Source organism: Rhodamnia argentea, chromosome 10 (assembly GCF_020921035.1).
Source record: "Rhodamnia argentea isolate NSW1041297 chromosome 10, ASM2092103v1, whole genome shotgun sequence".
NCBI lineage: Eukaryota > Viridiplantae > Streptophyta > Magnoliopsida > Myrtales > Myrtaceae > Rhodamnia > Rhodamnia argentea.
In genome coordinates, this window is record NC_063159.1 from 10,731,813 (window position 1) to 10,749,343 (window position 17,531).

The window sequence follows — 17,531 nt, forward strand, 5'->3', positions numbered from 1 at the left end:
GTTGAAATGCAATTTCTACCAAACGATGGACAGAATCGGGTATGAAAATATCAGATTTCTTTTTTTATGATTTACCAAACAATTAATGTAATAACAAAATTTCTGGATTCCATATTTATCATATCCATTCCAATGACTAGAAATCTAGAGGAAATAAATATTTTTCCCCATATGTAGTCGTTGTTATTTCCTTCATTAGGGTTACATATATAAAAGGCAGGATGGAAAACGATGAATCAATTCCATAAGTCCAAATGCAGTGAAGATAGACGCCCTATACGCAGGCGGATAAGCCTCGCACACTCTGTCTGCACTTTCTTTCACCCTCTGAGCACAGCCTAATCAAAACCAGGTCAATGCCACGTCTCTCTCATCTCATTTCTTTCACCTTCATCGTTGCTGCAATTTATGAGCTCATCACCATATTTCGCTGTTCAGACAGCCCTCATTGTTCGGTTTCTCCGACCTTCCGACAGGAGATATATACAGACATGATGGGGAAGACAAGAAGCGGTGATGCCGTTAGAGTTGGAACCACGATAATGTTAATGGCGGTGGTGGCGGTTTCAGTCTCGGGGCATGACTATGGAGATGCATTGAGCAAGAGCATTCTCTTCTTCGAAGGCCAGAGATCGGGCAAGTTGCCTCCTTCCCAGAGATTGACTTGGAGGAAGGATTCCGGTCTTCGCGATGGTTTCGAAATCGGCGTACGTTCATCTCCCCTCCCCACTCTCTCGTCCCGAGTAAAGCAAGTCTAGTTACCATAAATGCTCACAATTCTGACCTAGATTACCTTATTAAAGATGATTTTGTCCCTTAACTTCCTGCTTTGGCCCGTTTGGTTTCTGTAACCCGAGCTGTATAACGCCTCCTTTCCATCCGTGGACGTCAATGTGTAGGAAATCAGTGTACGCGTCTACTTTGCATCTTGTTTATGGCTTGTAAGAAAGAAACATGCATGCTTTGAGAAGGCCAACTTCATACGGCCATCCGATTCATGCAAGGGAAAAAGGTAATTTGCAACTTTTGCCATAATTCCAGCAAAGAAATGAAGTTTAGAAAAGGAACTTCATTTCGTTTGTGATGGAAAAAGTGAGTGGATAAATGCACTTCTCGATTTCTCTTCCTTGAGAATCAAGCATGTGATATAAGAGCCTTCATGAATGCTGTCTTGACTAACTTAATTGTATTGAATGGTTCGAAGTTTCATGTTTAAGGTCGTTGGATTGGAGGAGGCTATTAAAATCTCTCCTCTACCTGGAGTGAGATCTGCCCATCTCATCCCACTTTCATACGTTGTTAATAAAGTCTTTAGGTTGGTTGGGTCATCCCTCTCCCGTGAAGAGTATAGCAAAGCGAAAGTCGCACCAAACATATTCACATCTCTCACCCCAATATGATGTTTTAGATGCGATTATGATTTCTTTATTACACATGCGTTAATTCAGTCCTAAACCTTTTAATTTGATTAATTTAATATTAAATCTTTTGACACTTTGCCAATGAAGTCTATCCGGCCAATTTTGGCTGGGAATTCGCTGACGTGGACCGGCCATCCTACATGGTATAATCGGCGCTGGCGTGAAAAATTCTTGAATTTTTTTTGAAATTTTATGTATTTTTATCTATTTTCTTCCCTTTTTCATTTTGCTAGGCGGGCTCGCCTGGACGATTGGATTGGCTATTTTGTGAAATCGTCAAAGGTTTAGGACTCAATCAATCAAAACAAGACATTTAGAATTGAATTGGAACAAGTGAAATAGGTTTAGGACTTTCTTGGTGATTTTTCCTAGAAACATCATATTTGTCCAAATGATGGAAGTGACGGTACATATTTCGATTAATTGGTCGCCAATCTTCTAAGAACTCCATTGTTCCGTGCCCTATATATATATGGTGATTGATTAGGATTATTCTAATAATACAAAATAATTTCTGCCACGGAGTTGGTCAAGAAACTAGATTGAAGAATATTGTATGTCAACGTGTTTTCTTCAATTCGAATTCCTTTGATCAGAGAGAAGCAAAGAAAGGATGGGGAAGATTCAATGATCCAGTCCACTATTTTCTGATAAGTCTACCGTCGCCTTCTGTCGGTTGTAGTGTTCGCCTTGAGTTTGCGTCCTTGAATACATATGATCTGTCTCGCAGGTTGATTTGGTGGGCGGTTACTATGACGCAGGCGACAACGTTAAGTTCAACTTCCCAATGGCATGGTCCACCACCATGCTCGCTTGGAGCGTATCCGAGTTCGGGAGGCGAATGGGCCCGGATCTCCCACACGCGCTCGATGCGATCCGATGGGCCACCGACTACTTCCTCAAGGCCACGAGCGTGCCCGGGCTCGTGTTTGTGCAAGTTGGCGAACCGTACGGCGACCACTACTGCTGGGAGAGGCCTGAGGACATGGACACCCCTCGAACCCCTTATGCTGTGAGCGCACAATTCCCTGGCTCGGAAGTTTCGGCTGAGATCGCCGCCGCCTTGGCTGCTGCTTCTTTGGTTTTTAGGCGGGTCGATCATCGCTATTCGGCCCTGCTCCTAAGTCGGGCTAAAACGGTAATCGCCGAGGATCGGCATCCCTTTTCACAACGGTAAAAAAGTTACAGAAGCATGCATATGAGTCTTGGAAAATGAATTTATGAGGACATCTTATATATGGATTAGGTGTTTGAGTTTGCGGACACGTATAAGGGGTCGTACAACGACAATCTTGGACCATGGGTCTGCCCATTTTACTGCGATTTCGGCGGTTACGAGGTACACATCGTCCCATAAAATGCTCGTATTTTGATACAAAATACGTACATATCAAAGAGTTAAATTTTCTAAAGGCTCACTTGGACAGTGCAGGACGAATTGATTTGGGCAGCATCATGGTTATTCAAGGCGACCATGGCACCTAATTACTGGAATTATGTCGCGGCAAACACACATAATCTGGACTACCGTAAGTCGAAAACCATCAACTCCCTTCCTAATGCAGTCGGTAGCTTTGCCGAGTTTGGGTGGGACACGAAGAATGCCGGCATCAATGTCCTCGCTTCCAAGGTCACCGGTTTAAATCTTCACTTCTTCGCCGCTATCAAAAATCACTCGGGGAAAAGTTCCACGTATTTGATTCTTATGCATTGCTTTTGCTTCACACCGTTTGTGCAGCCGATTGTCATGAAGGATAGTCACTATCCCGATTTTTTTGTGCTCAATGCCGACAAGTTTGTGTGCTCAGTTTTGCCTGAATCGCCGACCAAATACGTCAACTACTCCCCAGGTATTTTTCACACTCCAGGTTCACGGTTCTTCTCTAATTTCTGGTAGATCTTGTCGATAAACGGCAGCTAGTGACTTCGCATCTAGTAACCTTCGCTGCTGAATCCTTGATCTCAAAGTCGAACTTGGGAATGTCTACAGAATTTCATTTCATCCTTGAGTGAGCTGACTGTTGCTTAATCTGTCAACTCATTCAGGGGGACTCCTAGTCAAACCAGGAGGGAGCAACTTGCAGCACGCCACGGCTCTGTCCTTTCTTCTCATCGTTTATGCTCGCTACATGAACCGTGCCGGTCGGGTCGTTCAATGCGGCGATGTAAAGGCCACTCCAGCCAGGCTCATTCAAGTAGCTAAAGGCCAGGTACGTCTCACTAGTGCACATGCTCTTCGTCTATGAACTGTCGCAGTTCATGGCTCATATCTACTTATTTAGTACGATAAGTAAATCCGTTGAAGTAATCAGCAAGCTTAACGGAGAATGACAAAATCAAAGATCAGAAAGAGATTAGTTTTAGGAGGATCCATCAGACTAATCTATGATCGTTCCTTTCGCAGGTGGACTATATACTAGGAAGCAACCCGATGAACATGTCATACATGGTGGGATACGGCGGGAAATTCCCTCGAAGGATCCATCACAGAGGCTCTTCCTTGCCGTCCCTAGATCAACACCCTCAACAGATGGGCTGCAAGGACGGGACGCCCTACTTCGAGAGCAGCAGCCCTGATCTGAACCTGCTGACTGGGGCCGTCGTCGGAGGGCCTGACATCGAGGACCGGTACAACGATTCTAGAGTGGTTTTTGTACAATCGGAGCCGACTACGTATATTAATGCTCCTCTTGTTGGTGTCCTAGCTTTCTTCAAAGGGCGTCCAAATCTATAAGACACTTTTTTTATGGTAAAAAATCTATAAGACATTGAAATGCAGGGAAATAAAACAGGCATTTGCGTAGTTAACTCGTCAACCATTTCCCCTAACGTATTCGGCCAACGGAATGCCTACTAAAATAGGAGGAAATGACTTTCCTTTTCTGAGAAAAGGTAATCATTTTTCCTATTTTTCTCACGCAACTTCGGGCTTTTCTCGAGGTTTTACTAGAGATGGCTCGTCGCTCCACAAAGAAAGATCTCCAAGATTGGACTTGAATTTTTATTCTTGAAGAAAAAAATTAATACGTAGAACAATGACAGTCGATGATCATTTTTTAATTACTTCTGTGGACCCAGGACCCCCGGGCGCTTGCTTGGCCCCTAGCGCCCGGGCCTGGATCAATCGAGGCCATGTTGGGTCCACAGAGGTCAAGCTCAAGACACCAATGCTCTTGCTCGGTTCTTTAGCTTTTTATGTCCAAGTTGCTAGCGTTGAAATAGCACATGTCCTTTTAAGGAAAATAAAGTAGCTTTTTCTTTTCAAAAGATGAAAAAATAATCTTCAATTTCAAATTTCAACCAAACACTGAAAAATATTATCGTTTTCTTGGAAAATGAGTCCGTGACAAATATTTTTTAGGAATGGCGGATCTGCTGGAAAAAAAAAATGGAGCCTAAAAGGCAAGCATCTAGAAAAGAAAAAATTATTGAAAACAACCAGCTATCCTTTTTTTTTTTTTTCAGTTAAAGAACGGAAAAGAACAGAGCAATTTCCTAAACCCTCTCTCTCTCTCTCTCCCTCTTTCTAGAGTCTGTCTGTCTCTGCCCATGCGCCTCGCGTTGTTTGATAGTGTCGTCGAGATTGTGCGCACGACAGTTATTGTCGGTAGGCCTCTTGTACCTTCAACTGCAGATGTCTCCTTTTTCTGATGTGTTGATGGTCTCGCGGTTCTTGTGAATATTGGTGGTTGATCTGCTAATTTTCTCATCTTATGCAGATCTGTTTTATGTCCCCCCCAAAATCTCAGTCTATATTTCATTTCCCAATTCCCGATTGTCGAATCGCAGGCATATCTTCTTCTTCATTGCTTCATTCTTGTATTGCCTATTCTGGGTATTAGGGCAATTTCCACTTTCTGCTGCATCCTTATTTTCTGCATTTCCCCGTTTGGCCATGTTTTTCTTTCCTTTTTTCCAGCATTTCCAGATTTGGTACTGTAAAACGGGTCTGGTTTAGAATCCGCCCTTTAGGTAGAAGCCATCAAGGATTTTAGCTTCAGTGATGGTTGGACTTTAACTTCAAGCTTAGAGCAAAATGTGTTGTACGGAGTCTCCTGTATTTAAGTCAACTGTTGTCCTGATTTCTCTATTATGAACTTGATCCTATAGAGACTATCTGCTTAATTTTCAGGTGTCCTCAATCTCTAGTTACTGCATCCGGTTTTTATTTAAAAAGGGCCCTTTTAGCGTACCGGGATTATCCCAGATGGATGTTGAAATGCAAAACTCGAACTTCACGGAGATATTTTTGCCATTTGAAACTCGTTGTAGCTTGCAGCAAAGAGTCCTAGCAACATCTTCAAGGGTCAATAGGGAGGGAAAGATCAAAATGCAGCAGAGGAGGTCTTCAACAGGTCGGCCAAGTGGAACGGATGGCTCGGATTTCTCCTACCGCATGGTTGTTGACTCCCGTAAGCTTCCGTTAATCCAAGCAAGGGTATTTGACCTTGTTCTCTCTTCATTATTGGTCTCCTGCTTATCATTTGGTTAATGTATGTTTATCTGCTTTTGCATTCCTCCTGTTTATGTCAACAGAAATTTATCATATACATGTTTGTGCTTTTTGTTCAGGGTATCAGAAAGTAGCCCAAGGCAGGTCTCGCTTACGAGCGTTGATCTCAATTCAGGTAATATGCCCTCATATATCCTTTAGCTGTGTTTTTGTTTGTTCACTTATCGTGCTTCCCTTTTGCAAAGTGTTTTCCTTTTTTCCCTTCTTTTCGATAGACAGAGTTCAGATTGTACTGTGTTAAGACTTCATCTATGTCCTTATTCTCGTTTATTGCTGAAGAGTGACAATTAGACCGGTCTATGTATATTGTCTTACACTCCAGAGGATAGTTAAAGCGTGGCTGCAACTGTAGTTGCCAGCTGATAGGATATACGCCATGTAATGATATAGTGCTCTTTAACTGGAATTTTGTGGGATGTTCTCATGGTGGATCAAATTGTTGTTGTTCATTGGATTATTGCCATTACTCCTGGTAACATTATCTCCATCTTATGGAAGTATCTTTTGAATATTTACCTGTTTTTCAGAATGTGGCTAACAGCTTACTTTCTTTATTGCAGGCTGTTATTCAACTAATGGGAGCAGTGCATCTAGTTCTATCAATTTCAAAAGGGAATGTCCCAAGTCCACTTGCTATATCATCTCTTGCAACGGCCTTTCTGTCACTTATTGTTGGTGAATTAGGTACTTGAAGTTTTCAACTTCTTCTGGAGTTGCAGTGTGCATTACCTTCAAATGCTGACATATAATTTTTCATTTTTTTTTTTTTGCTTGGTGTTGACAAGGTCAAAGACGAAGTCGAGTAAATGTCTTGCGATTTTACATATTTGCAGCAGCTGCAGCAATACTTCTATCAATCGCTTGTCTTTTTAAGGTTGACTTAAGATTGGAGATAACGAATTCTGTCCTGTCATAGTTCTGATTAATTATCAACAAATTGCTTCCTGTTGCTTTCCATAGAGAAGAAATTGTCAGTCATAAGCTCTTATGAATAATCATCTAAGAGAGAAAGAGATAGTGAAAAAAAAAAAAAAGAGAGGCTATCCTGTAAACTCTCCGCAGTTCGTGTTCGCATGGTTCATATTTTGGGAGATGGACTAGAAGAAAACTTTGTTTAAACAAATTCCATGATGAACTCTCTGATCAATTTTACCTTTTTTGATGGGCAAAGATAAAGATGGAGCTGGAAAGAATTAGAGTAGGTCAAGATAAAACTATATGCTTCTGATTTCACAGTTATATGTTCTGTAGATACAATTAATGGATGCCAGGGTTCTTTTTTCTCACGGCTCTATCTATCCCCATGTAGGACATCCTTAATGTTCATCTCGTGGAAGCGAAGAAGTTCAAAATTCTTGAGGTGGGACGTGTTGTTTTTGGTGAGCTCCAGATCCCTTGGCTCTTCATCTGTATCAAGTCGTTTCATATACCAGGCTATACTCACTATGATGTTCCAATCAATTTTCACAGGATTGTTGGTGCAGATGTTTGCTGTCAAAACGGCGGTATCACTCATTAGCAACATGTCCCCACCCAAGAGAACTTCCTGAGGCTGTCGTTTGGTTTTGATTTGCTAACCATTTTCAGTTCAACTAGCCAGTTAGGATTCCCTTGCGCACTTGTGACATATATGCCAAATAGCATGAGCTCCAAACTCGTGGTTCGATAGGCGCTGCAACTGATGAGAAGCCAGCACTTTCCTTTTCTGAGTAGGCTGTAGAATTGGCTTGGGGATGCCCTTTCATTTGAAAGTTACGGATTAGTGTTTGACTCTCGGTATCAATTTTAAGGACCCTTGGTTGTCCATAAAAGACAACAGTTTTTGTTTGAAGCGATTTTGGCCATCACAGGCTCGTTTGCTGATGTCTTGTTGCATTTTCAATTACATTCAGTTGACAGAAGAGCTTGAGAGTTGTGGCCGGTCCATTTCGAAGGAATTTCTCTCGAGTTTCTTCTTCAAAGACGAGCAAGATAGATAGAAGGAGAAAGAAATTTCATTGTGCCACTTAAGCATGATAGCTTACGTGGAGGAAACAAATTTCATGTAACAATGAAGAAGCTTAAAAAGAACTTTAAGTTCAGTACTTCTACTTAAGAAGCATCTCAATCTAATCACCCTCGTATCGGCTATCTACATAGTGCCACAGTACGACAGATACAAAATGAATTCTTTAGCCACACATCAATAGTAGGAGCAATACAATATACAATTCAACGTAGCTATCCATGAAGAGAGGCGTATGCATTGATCAAGGCCAGAGCATTACTAGTGAGGTGGGAAAGAGTCACGATCCGAGCTCTCACGGCGGTCTTCACTTTCCCGTTCATCTCCTTCCCTGCAAACCCGTCGGAGCAAGTGTCCTCGTTCGTCAAGGCGGCGCTCACCCAAGTTTGCACGTCACTGATCATCATCTCGAAGTCGTGTCCTTTCGGATCCTTCATCTCAGCGATGGACCTCCTGAGCTCGTCGACTGTGTCGCTCAGCAACTCCACGCAGTCCTGCATGGCCGCTGCCTCTCTAGGCTTCAAGCCTTGGCTTCTGGACAGGTTCGCCATCATGGCCGACGCCGAGCACGCATTCTCCAGGGTCACGTCCAGGGCGGTGGAGGCCAGGAGCTTAGGACTTGTCTGGATGGCGGCGGCAAAGCTCGAGAGGGAGCGGAAGCAGAGAAGAGGGTAGGTCGTTTTGTTGCATGATGTTCTGATGAACTCGGTGCTGGTTCCAGAGGCGAGGTCTCTGAGGGCAGAGCTTGGGGATGTGCAGGTAGCGATGGCTACGAGAAAGAGCAGGATTGTGGCGAAATTCATATCTTTCGAGGCTTCTCCCATTATGGTCCCCTATGACTATATTGGGTTCTCTAGGTACGATGGGCGTGGGATAACTAAATGTTGGGAGAGAGTTCCAAACTTATAGAGGATTAGAACGGATCAATAAAGACAGTTTCCTATTCAACCTGCCTTCGGATGAAATTTTTTCTAACGAACAAAAGAAATTCGAACGAAATAAAATTCGCGTTTTTTTTTTTATAATTTCCTGTCCTTGTCCAAGACCCTTTTTTTTTTAAAACTATCATTCGTTCCTTTTCGGATGAAAATTGGTTTTTTCAGCGATAGGGTTTGAACTTGCTCCTCAGCCACCCCAGATCGAAGTTAAATGCCGAAGCTTCCAGCGAGCGATTATTTCGCCAAGTTAAAGAAGTAAAACTCGGTCCACAAGTTGTCAAATTGACGGTATCGAACTATTGCTGCGGATGTATGGATGGTCTGAACCAATGCTCATCCCTGGAATGATCTACACAGCTCAGATTTTTTTTGTGGGGGGAGCTCTGAAGTTATTAGTCATCGTCATGTCACACTTAACGAAGAGAGGGGAAGGCAGCTGGAGGCTTGGTGTCTGTAAGCTCATTTCAGTACGTGGACGGCTTTGTTTTTGTTTTCCAACTCCCATCGCTGTGGGGTCTCGTCTCGTGGCGTGAAGATACGTCACGTAACTTCACTGGTCTCCGCCCCAAATTTCCGGAAGAAATAAGAACTTTGGGCTTTCTTGAGATCCATGATCCTCTACAAAAGAATTGTGGCTTACAAAATTATTGAATTTGCTGACGGATTCCACTGCTTCATGCTGGCCCCAGGACAACTTTAAAATTAAGGAAACGAAACAGAAAGTTCCAAGCGTATGGGTCCGTCAGCAAGCCATGCATTGTCTGTCCTAGGTTAATATACCTTCCAAAGGGCTAATGAGTCGTTCAATCGCACGAGGAGCAGCCTCGAGTTCGAGTTCTTTCGGAGATTGGATAGCATGAGCAAGTCCTCTCCTTTAAGTCGGTTCGTCCCCGCGTGCATTGGGGAACATAAGTTCGAGTTTTGTGGGGATGGTGGATTAGTCGGGAAAAATAATTTAAGTGCGATGTTGCGGTTGATGTTTTTAACGATTATTAGTTCGATACGTTGTTTTTTAGGGCGGAATTGTTTAGATATTCCTATGGACAATAACATATTAACAAGCTGATCACGTAGCCATCTTCATGCTGTTTGAATTGCATGTGTTGAGCATGCACGAGATCATACGGAACAAAAATGTATTTAAACCGTGGCTTCTCTGTTGCAAGCCGAAGCGGACAAATCCTATGTTTGACCCGTCATTTGATTTTCTCATGGCATCTTCGATGATGATTTGATAAGTGATCCCGCTCTATCTGTGACCTCGATTAATCCGCACGATCAATTAGATTCCACAGGCGTATGTGAGGGAGGCCATGACCGGTGGCTAGACGCGGAAATAAGCACGACAATGAATTGAATGATTGAGCATCTTGAAAGATATCAATAGCTTTAGGATTTTTTTTTGTTTAAGAAACGTGCACATCAGCACCGGTAATGTCACGTCGGACGGCCTCCATCATCGTCAGCAGTTTCCGATTGAAATTAACCAAATGGACTCATTTGACAAAACGTGAAAATGTTTAAGACTCAATTAATACGATTGGAAGGTTTACGATCGAACTGGCAAAAGTTTATTACATTTAAGACTTTTTTGGTAATTCTCCCATCTATAAGCAAGCCATACATGTCTGTCCTAGGTTACTATACCTTCCCAAGGCTTGATGTGTCGTTTAATTGTACGAGGAGGATTTATCCTTCCCTAACGCAACATACAACTCTCCGTTGTACTGCGCTCTCCAAGTGTGCTTGTTCCCCCTTCTTCCTTACCATGACAAGTCTTTGGAGGAGCTTTGAGTTCGAGTTCAAGTTCTTTTGGAGAGTGTATAGCATGAGCAAGTCCTTTCCTAAATTGGTTCTTCTCCACTTGCATTGGGGAACATAAGTACGAGTTCTGCGGATGAGTGATGAGTCGGAAAACAATTTGAGTGTGATATTGTGGTTGGCGTTCTAAAGATTATGAGTTCAATACATTCTATTTAGTGTGAAAATTTTAGATATTCCTTGTTCTCATCATCGGACAATGACATATTCACAAACCGATCACCGTCGCGTTTTTGTGTTGTATGATCTTGGGATTATCGTTTAGACCGACCATTGCATATGATTCTATGCATGCGTTGAACATGCACGAGATCATACTGAACAAAACTGTATTGATACTGAGGCTCCGTTTGTTTAGCGAAAAATCAAACGTTATTGAAATACATTTTCCTAAAATTCATTGTTTTTATTTCTTACAAAAATAAATAAATGAAAAAAATATTTGCATTGCTCGCGAAAATGTTTAGAGATAAATTATTATGAATAATGAAAATCTTTTTACTAATATTTTTAGTGATACGAACTATCGTTTTTAAGACATGTTTTTCATGTCTTTTTAACTTTCACGAAATAAATGAGGGCCAAGGCTTCTTTGTTAAGACATACGAGCCGAAGCGGACAAATCTGCGTTTGGCCCATCGGTTGTTAAGGATGCTGACACGGCGATGGTCACGAAACGAAAACATCAAATTCGGACAATCTTCCTACACCAGAAGAGTGGCCCAACCGTCCATTTGCTTTGCTCATGGTATCTTCTATGATGATTAGAAAAGTGATCCCGCTATGTGATGATTAATCCCCATGATCAATTGGGTTCCATAGGCGTATATGAGGGAGGCCATGACCGGTGGCTAGACGCATAAATGAGCACGACAATGAATTGAATGATTGAGGGAAACATATTGAAAGATATATTTCAGCGACTTTGTTGTCATGAGAAAAGAAATCCGAAGGAGTAATCCAAGAAGTCGGGACAACCAAATCAAAGACGCAACGCTTGGTAAAATTACCAAAAAAAATCATAAACATATCATACGGATGTCGATTCAATCTTAAACCTTTTAATATGACCAATTTGATGCCAAACATTTTGATGATCTGCAAATTGATTCGCTCTGACCAATTTTGGCCTGAAATCGCAGACGTGAACACCGGCCATCCCATGCGACATAGCAGACGCCGACGTAGACAATTGTTACAATTTGTTTAAAAAATTTTATTTTTTTCTGAATTTTTGTAATCTCTTTTATTTTCTTTTTTAATTGTGGCTGGAAACCTTCCCTGGCTGCAAAGGCCGTTGCTCATGGCTGAGTCGGCGACCTTTGCTGGCCACAATTAAAAAAGGAAAAGAAAAAAAAATCAACTTTTTAAACAAATTACCAAAAGTCCACGTCAAAGAGGGCCGTCCTACTCATTCCAGACGGACGGTGTATAGGTCAGCCACTTCCCGTCAAAATTGGCCCGAAAGACTCAATTGGCATATTATCAAAAGATCTAGGACTACATTGATCAAATTAAAAGATTTAGGATTGAATTGACATCCATATAATAGATTTAAGACTTTTTTGTACGATTTCTCCGTAGCGCTCACGGGACCATCATTCCCATGAACATGCTGGAGAGACCAAGAGAAAAGATCTACGTACCTCTCACAAGGGGTTCTACTTTACAAAAACCGTATGGACCCCGGATTCGCGTAAAGGACTCTTTATGGCAGCTATTGCCCAAATCACCCAAGGAGCCGGAAAGATTATTGACATGGTTCTGTTCTGGTCATATGCTTAACCAAATTGATCGCATGCTTTAATATTCTAATTTCTGAAAGTAGAGGCAACCTTAAAATCAATCTAGAGTCAGATGACTCGACCGAGATGTTTAACCGAGGACATCGACCCACCTCAGAAAAGCCAAAGATCTAATTGGAGAGTGCGAGTCTATCATAAAGCTGTTTAGGCTCTTATCATGTCCAGGTGACTCATCTAGTATTACTTGTCTGTTCATCAAAGTAACATTTCATTCAATTTCATAGCAATACAAGAAAGAAACAACACAGTCCAACTGCAAACTAAGTCAAATTTTAGACAACTTCATAACAAAACAAGCTCCATATAACAAGATAAATCATCATAACAAGTTCAGGGGTTACACGCTCGGAAAGCAGATCCGTGAGTTCTTCCAATTGAAATTGGCGTCCGATCACCGAATTCGTTTTTAGTAATGTGAACACATTGAGATCTCCAACTATTGCTATGATTTTGCCTTTTGGCGGTGCACGCCTAGACTCGATGTCCCCAACACAATTGGAAAACAAATTAACGATGTTGAACAAGCACAGATCCGACACCTATGAAAGCAAACTCCTCCAACCTCCTTCGATACCACCAGGCGGATATATGCAAAAATCCCCCAATCTTGAGTAGATCTTAGGTAAAAACCTTCTCAAAAATAGGAAAGAGAAGTTTTTAGATCTAAACTAGATCAAAGGAGAAAAACTCCTCCTTTACCAAAAAAAAAAAGAAAAGGAGAAAAAACTTATCAAAATGGGAGGAAAGCAAGAAAAAGAAAGGGTTAATACGATGGAAAACCTCAAACCGATACACTTATGACAAATTTACTCCATACTATTTTTTTAACTACAAAAAATTCTAAATCGGTACACTTGTGATAAATTTACCCCAAATTAGTATATACGTGACAAATTTACCCTCCGTTAGTTTTCATTAAATCTAACCGTTAAAGTGCTAAGTTGTATGACACATGACAATTGACAGGTATACCATCTTGAGATTTTTACCCTTTGTGTTGTCATAGATGTATCGGTTTAGAATTTTTCGTGATATTAATCTAATTTAACCAAGGGTAAATTTGTCACGAGTATAATAGTTTGAATTTTTTTGTGGTAAAAAAAGTTAGTTATGATAAATTTATCACAAGTGTATCGGTTTAGAGTTTTTTGTGGTCTAAAAAATAGTTTGGGATAAATTTATCACAATTATACCGATTTAGGGTTTGTCGTGGTAAAAAAAATAATAGTTTGAGGTAAATTTGTTACAGATATACCAGTTTGAAATTTTTCATAGTATTAACCTAAAAAGAAAATAGAGAAGTTCATAACCCTAGCCTATTTCCATTTTGGGCATAACACCCCTCCATGAAGATTCGAAAAGACGGCTATATAAAAATGAGAGGGAGATGAGAGAAGCTTAGGGAGGAAGAGAAAAGGCGATGCTCATCCACTAAGCGATGCTCATCCATCCACTATTACTTAATTAATGAAATTCATTGTTCTTGACAAAGAAAAAAAAAAGGGTTAAGGCATCGAGCGGTAACCCTCTCACGTGGCTCAATCAAATTAAGCCGATCGACCATCCGTTTGTCACGACGAACTTGCACCGAGGACATGCGCACGCCACACAATCATTTCGCTATCCCTTTTGGACATACATTGTATACATCGACAACAGCAATGACAACCACAACGATTATGACAATACTAATGTTACGGTCGACGGCCTATTGCAACATGTTAAAATTCAATTTGCCTAGATTTGCAAAATATATCAAGTTCTTTTCTTTTGTGATGATTTTGACAATAAATAGTGGCCCCCGCTCCCTATACCGTCCAAAAAATAAATCACCTATAATAAGCTATAAAACAAGGAGATGATGTCGTTGGATAATATCGAGCCTCTTTTATCCTAAAAGTTACCTTAAAATATAAAATTTTCCTTACACCTATAGATTCACGAGTCATTTCGACAATCGAAATGTTATAAACTCCAATTGATGTCTAGTGCTAGAACACAATTGTGGGCCATGGGGTTCGAAGGTTGAGGAGTTGCCATTCTACCTCGTGGATCGCCCGGAGACAAATTATATTCTAAGCTTAAGAAAAGATGACTCCATCACGAACCTTTCCCCTCAAATCCCGGCTGTGGATGCTATTAAGGCATGTGATGGCCACTCAAGCGTCGTGAATTCACCGGGAACGCCGCCTCTGCGCAGCAGTCAAGGGTGGCGCAAGTGGCGGTGCCTTGCCCACGATTCCAAACGTTTCTCCCTTCAAACGGTATAACCTTTCGTCACCTTATGTTAAGAGCGCATAAAATGATTGATTTTACGAATGATACTGTGAACTTCACTAATTACGCATATGAAATTTATCGAAACATCTAACTCTTTCGGGCAATCTTTTCTTTAAAATATGTGGGTTCTCTCAATTTATGAAGATAGCGACTCGATGTACAATTCGATTTTCATTGTATTTCCATTAAAATTGAATTATATGATCTATGGAAATATCATCGAATTTGTTGATCATCGTAAATGACTTGATTTGCCCTTAAGTGCTTAGTGTAAATTAAATAAACAAGCAATTTTTTATTTTATAAAAAAGGAGCGATTTTCTTCCTATTTCACGCATTACTAGACATTTGTTTCACTCTATCAAGATGATCTCTGTTGCACGCAGAGTTCAGTGGACACTCGCTCCCATTTTCGCGCTTTTGTTCCCATTTCGCCTTGTAGCTGAAAGCTTTTGAACTCACAGTAGGTTAGATTTGTTCTTAATTTAGTCAAAGATAAGATAGATTAAGTTTAGTTCTTAGTTCAGTAAAAGACAGGTCATTTATGGTCAGACCAGAGGATTCACAACGAATTGCTTTACCACTAAAGTCAATCATGACCAATTTCAGATCTTTCTTATCATGTGCACAGAATTTATAAACGAGGTTACTTATCGGCCACTGTATCATGCACGTTCTCCCATTGCGACTTCAAAACTGCACGTCGTGCCAGACGCAAATCCACCAAAATAAACCTGACACGCACTCATATAAGAACCATCCCCTTCTCCACCTTGATCTCCATGTCCAACGGGCAGAGGAAGAGAGAGGGAGAGAGAGAGAGAGAGAGAGAGAGAGAGAGAGATGGAAGCCACCAACCTCCATTTTCTTGCCATTTTTCTTCTCTTGGTCACCAACGTGAGTGCAATCACATCTGCAGCTGCTGCTGCTTCTTCTTCTTCCTCCTCGAGCTATTCCAACTTCATTAAGACCTCATGCAGCACGACCACGTACCCTAAGCTCTGCAACCAGTGCCTCTCCTCCTACGCCTCCGTCGTCCGCTCCAACCCCTGGAAGCTCTGCAACTCTGCCCTCTCCGTCTCCCTCCAGGCCGCGCGCAATGCCTCCTCCCTCGTCGCCGTCCTCTCCAACCAACGCGGCCTCACCAAGGCCGAGGCCACCATCATCAAGGGCTGCATCGAGAACCTTGAGGACTCCATCGACGAGCTCAAGCGGTCCATCAAGGCGATGGCCCGGATCGGAGGGTCGTCAACGTCGTCCTCGGCGGCAAAGAAGAACAAGGTGGGGTTCCAGATGGCTAGCGTAAAGACTTGGGTAAGCGCCGCGATCACGGACGAGGACACGTGCACCGACGGGTTCGCCGGGAGGAAGGTGAGTGCGGGCGTGAAGAGCAAGATCCGGAGCAGCATCGTGAACGTTGCCAGGATCACGAGCAATGCGCTGTCCCTCATCAACCACCTCAATTATTAATGTTAATTGACGGTCTCCACAACATAAAGTTTCTTGCTGCTACCTCTCTTGTTGTAATTATTTTTCTATCACATGGTCCATATTAACTAAGGACTGGTCTCTTCCATTTCGCAGGAAATTGTTGGTAATCATTCGAGCGAGAATCGACATTTATCTGATAAACGATGCCCAATGAATTGATTTTTCTTGGGTACTATACTACTACCCTCTTTCTAATTTGCTCACTACGTAACATGCGCGTGTCTCTCGATCTCGTACATCCTCGCAGGATCAAAGAAAGAAAATGTGTGTGGGCTGTGGAATGGAATTGTCTTCTTTCTAGCTAAGACTATTTTAATCAGAGTAATTAATCTTATTGAAAACTTGTAGGAAGAGGGAGACCTGTTCTCGAAAAGAATCAAACATGTAAAATAACTGGAGCGATATAAAAAGTGGGACGACTATTAACAAAAAAGCTACCTTGAGTACATTATTAAAAATAAAATAAAAAACCAACCGTTGCCTAATCTTTCCCATGTATGACTCAACTGTTAGTACCATCCAAGGCCGGTGATCATCCCAAAGAAGGGCCTCTCAAAACAATTGTCAAATACATTTGCATTTACTCGAGGACCTTTAGCTCGAGGCAACCTTGGACTAGTTTCGGCTTTGTGGGTTTTTAAAGAATGCTGAGACATGAATTAATGAAAGTTTTCAAATTCCCATCTTAGCCTCATTTACAATTTGCAAACCCAAAATTAGCCCCTTTTAGCTCAAAACCCTTGAAACAAAACCCAGTAGATCGCCGTTCCTTTGTCTTCACTCGCTAGATTGCCTCTCTTCTTCCTCGCTGAACAACGTCTCGGCTTTTTAAAATAAAAAAACTATCCGTTTCTGCTGGCCTCTCCCTTCGCTCACCTCTCTTCCTTCCACACGAACCCAGCTCACTCGCCTCTCTCCTCAGCTGGTGACCGGTGCTGCGATATCCCGATTGGTGTGAATCGCTATGCCGTGTCTTCTGAGTTAAGTGTAATTTCGATAACTTATCGAAGATTCCTTTTCGCCTTTCAATCATGAATACGAGTGTGTTTTGCTTGCTTCGATCGATGTAGATGAAAGAGAAATTTGATTCTTTGATAGCAAGGATTTCGAATCTGGAGTCCATCCCTTTGTCGGAGCTGAAACCTACCCAGGTACTTCACATTCATATGGGAGTTTATTTGTAGTTTCATAATATCAACTTAATATGACATCGTTGGTTGTAAAAATTTGGGCTGACCGCTAATTGCACTGTAATTT

The 17,531-nt window shown here is 41.7% G+C and overlaps 4 protein-coding genes across 6 annotated transcripts; 3 read left to right on the top strand and 1 right to left on the bottom strand.

Annotated features, from left to right (window-relative positions):
- Window positions 1–256: 256 nt before the first annotated feature.
- On the top strand, window positions 257–4,155 carry LOC115742790 (endoglucanase 8-like). Its single transcript, XM_030677285.2, has 7 exons — window positions 257–707; window positions 2,152–2,559; window positions 2,668–2,760; window positions 2,854–3,051; window positions 3,160–3,271; window positions 3,468–3,631; window positions 3,826–4,155. The coding sequence occupies exons 1-7, from the start codon at window positions 357–359 to the stop codon at window positions 4,153–4,155; spliced, it is 1,656 nt and encodes a 551-aa protein (XP_030533145.1). The 5' UTR covers window positions 257–356.
- Window positions 4,156–4,879: 724 nt separating this feature from the next.
- On the top strand, window positions 4,880–7,762 carry LOC115742711. Of its 3 annotated transcripts, none has more exons than XM_048271353.1 (7): window positions 4,880–5,028; window positions 5,694–5,833; window positions 5,994–6,049; window positions 6,495–6,618; window positions 6,720–6,826; window positions 7,244–7,294; window positions 7,405–7,762. In XM_048271353.1, exons 2-7 carry the CDS (start codon window positions 5,752–5,754, stop codon window positions 7,501–7,503), a joined length of 519 nt encoding a protein of 172 aa, XP_048127310.1. In that variant the 5' UTR covers window positions 4,880–5,028; window positions 5,694–5,751; the 3' UTR covers window positions 7,504–7,762. The 3 variants fall into 3 exon arrangements, with proteins under 3 accessions (XP_048127310.1, XP_030533012.1, XP_030533013.1); XM_030677152.2 differs by having other exon boundaries at window positions 4,881–5,028; window positions 7,244–7,313; XM_030677153.2 differs by having other exon boundaries at window positions 4,888–5,028; window positions 5,701–5,833; window positions 7,244–7,313.
- Window positions 7,763–7,906: 144 nt separating this feature from the next.
- Window positions 7,907–8,834, bottom strand: LOC115742710 (21 kDa protein-like). The gene has a single exon (XM_030677151.2). It carries the CDS (start codon window positions 8,761–8,763, stop codon window positions 8,155–8,157), a length of 609 nt encoding a protein of 202 aa, XP_030533011.1. The 5' UTR covers window positions 8,764–8,834; the 3' UTR covers window positions 7,907–8,154.
- Window positions 8,835–13,961: 5,127 nt separating this feature from the next.
- On the top strand, window positions 13,962–16,297 carry LOC115742699 (21 kDa protein-like). The gene has a single exon (XM_048271783.1). The coding sequence runs from the start codon at window positions 15,627–15,629 to the stop codon at window positions 16,251–16,253; it is 627 nt and encodes a 208-aa protein (XP_048127740.1). The 5' UTR covers window positions 13,962–15,626; the 3' UTR covers window positions 16,254–16,297.
- Window positions 16,298–17,531: the final 1,234 nt, after the last annotated feature.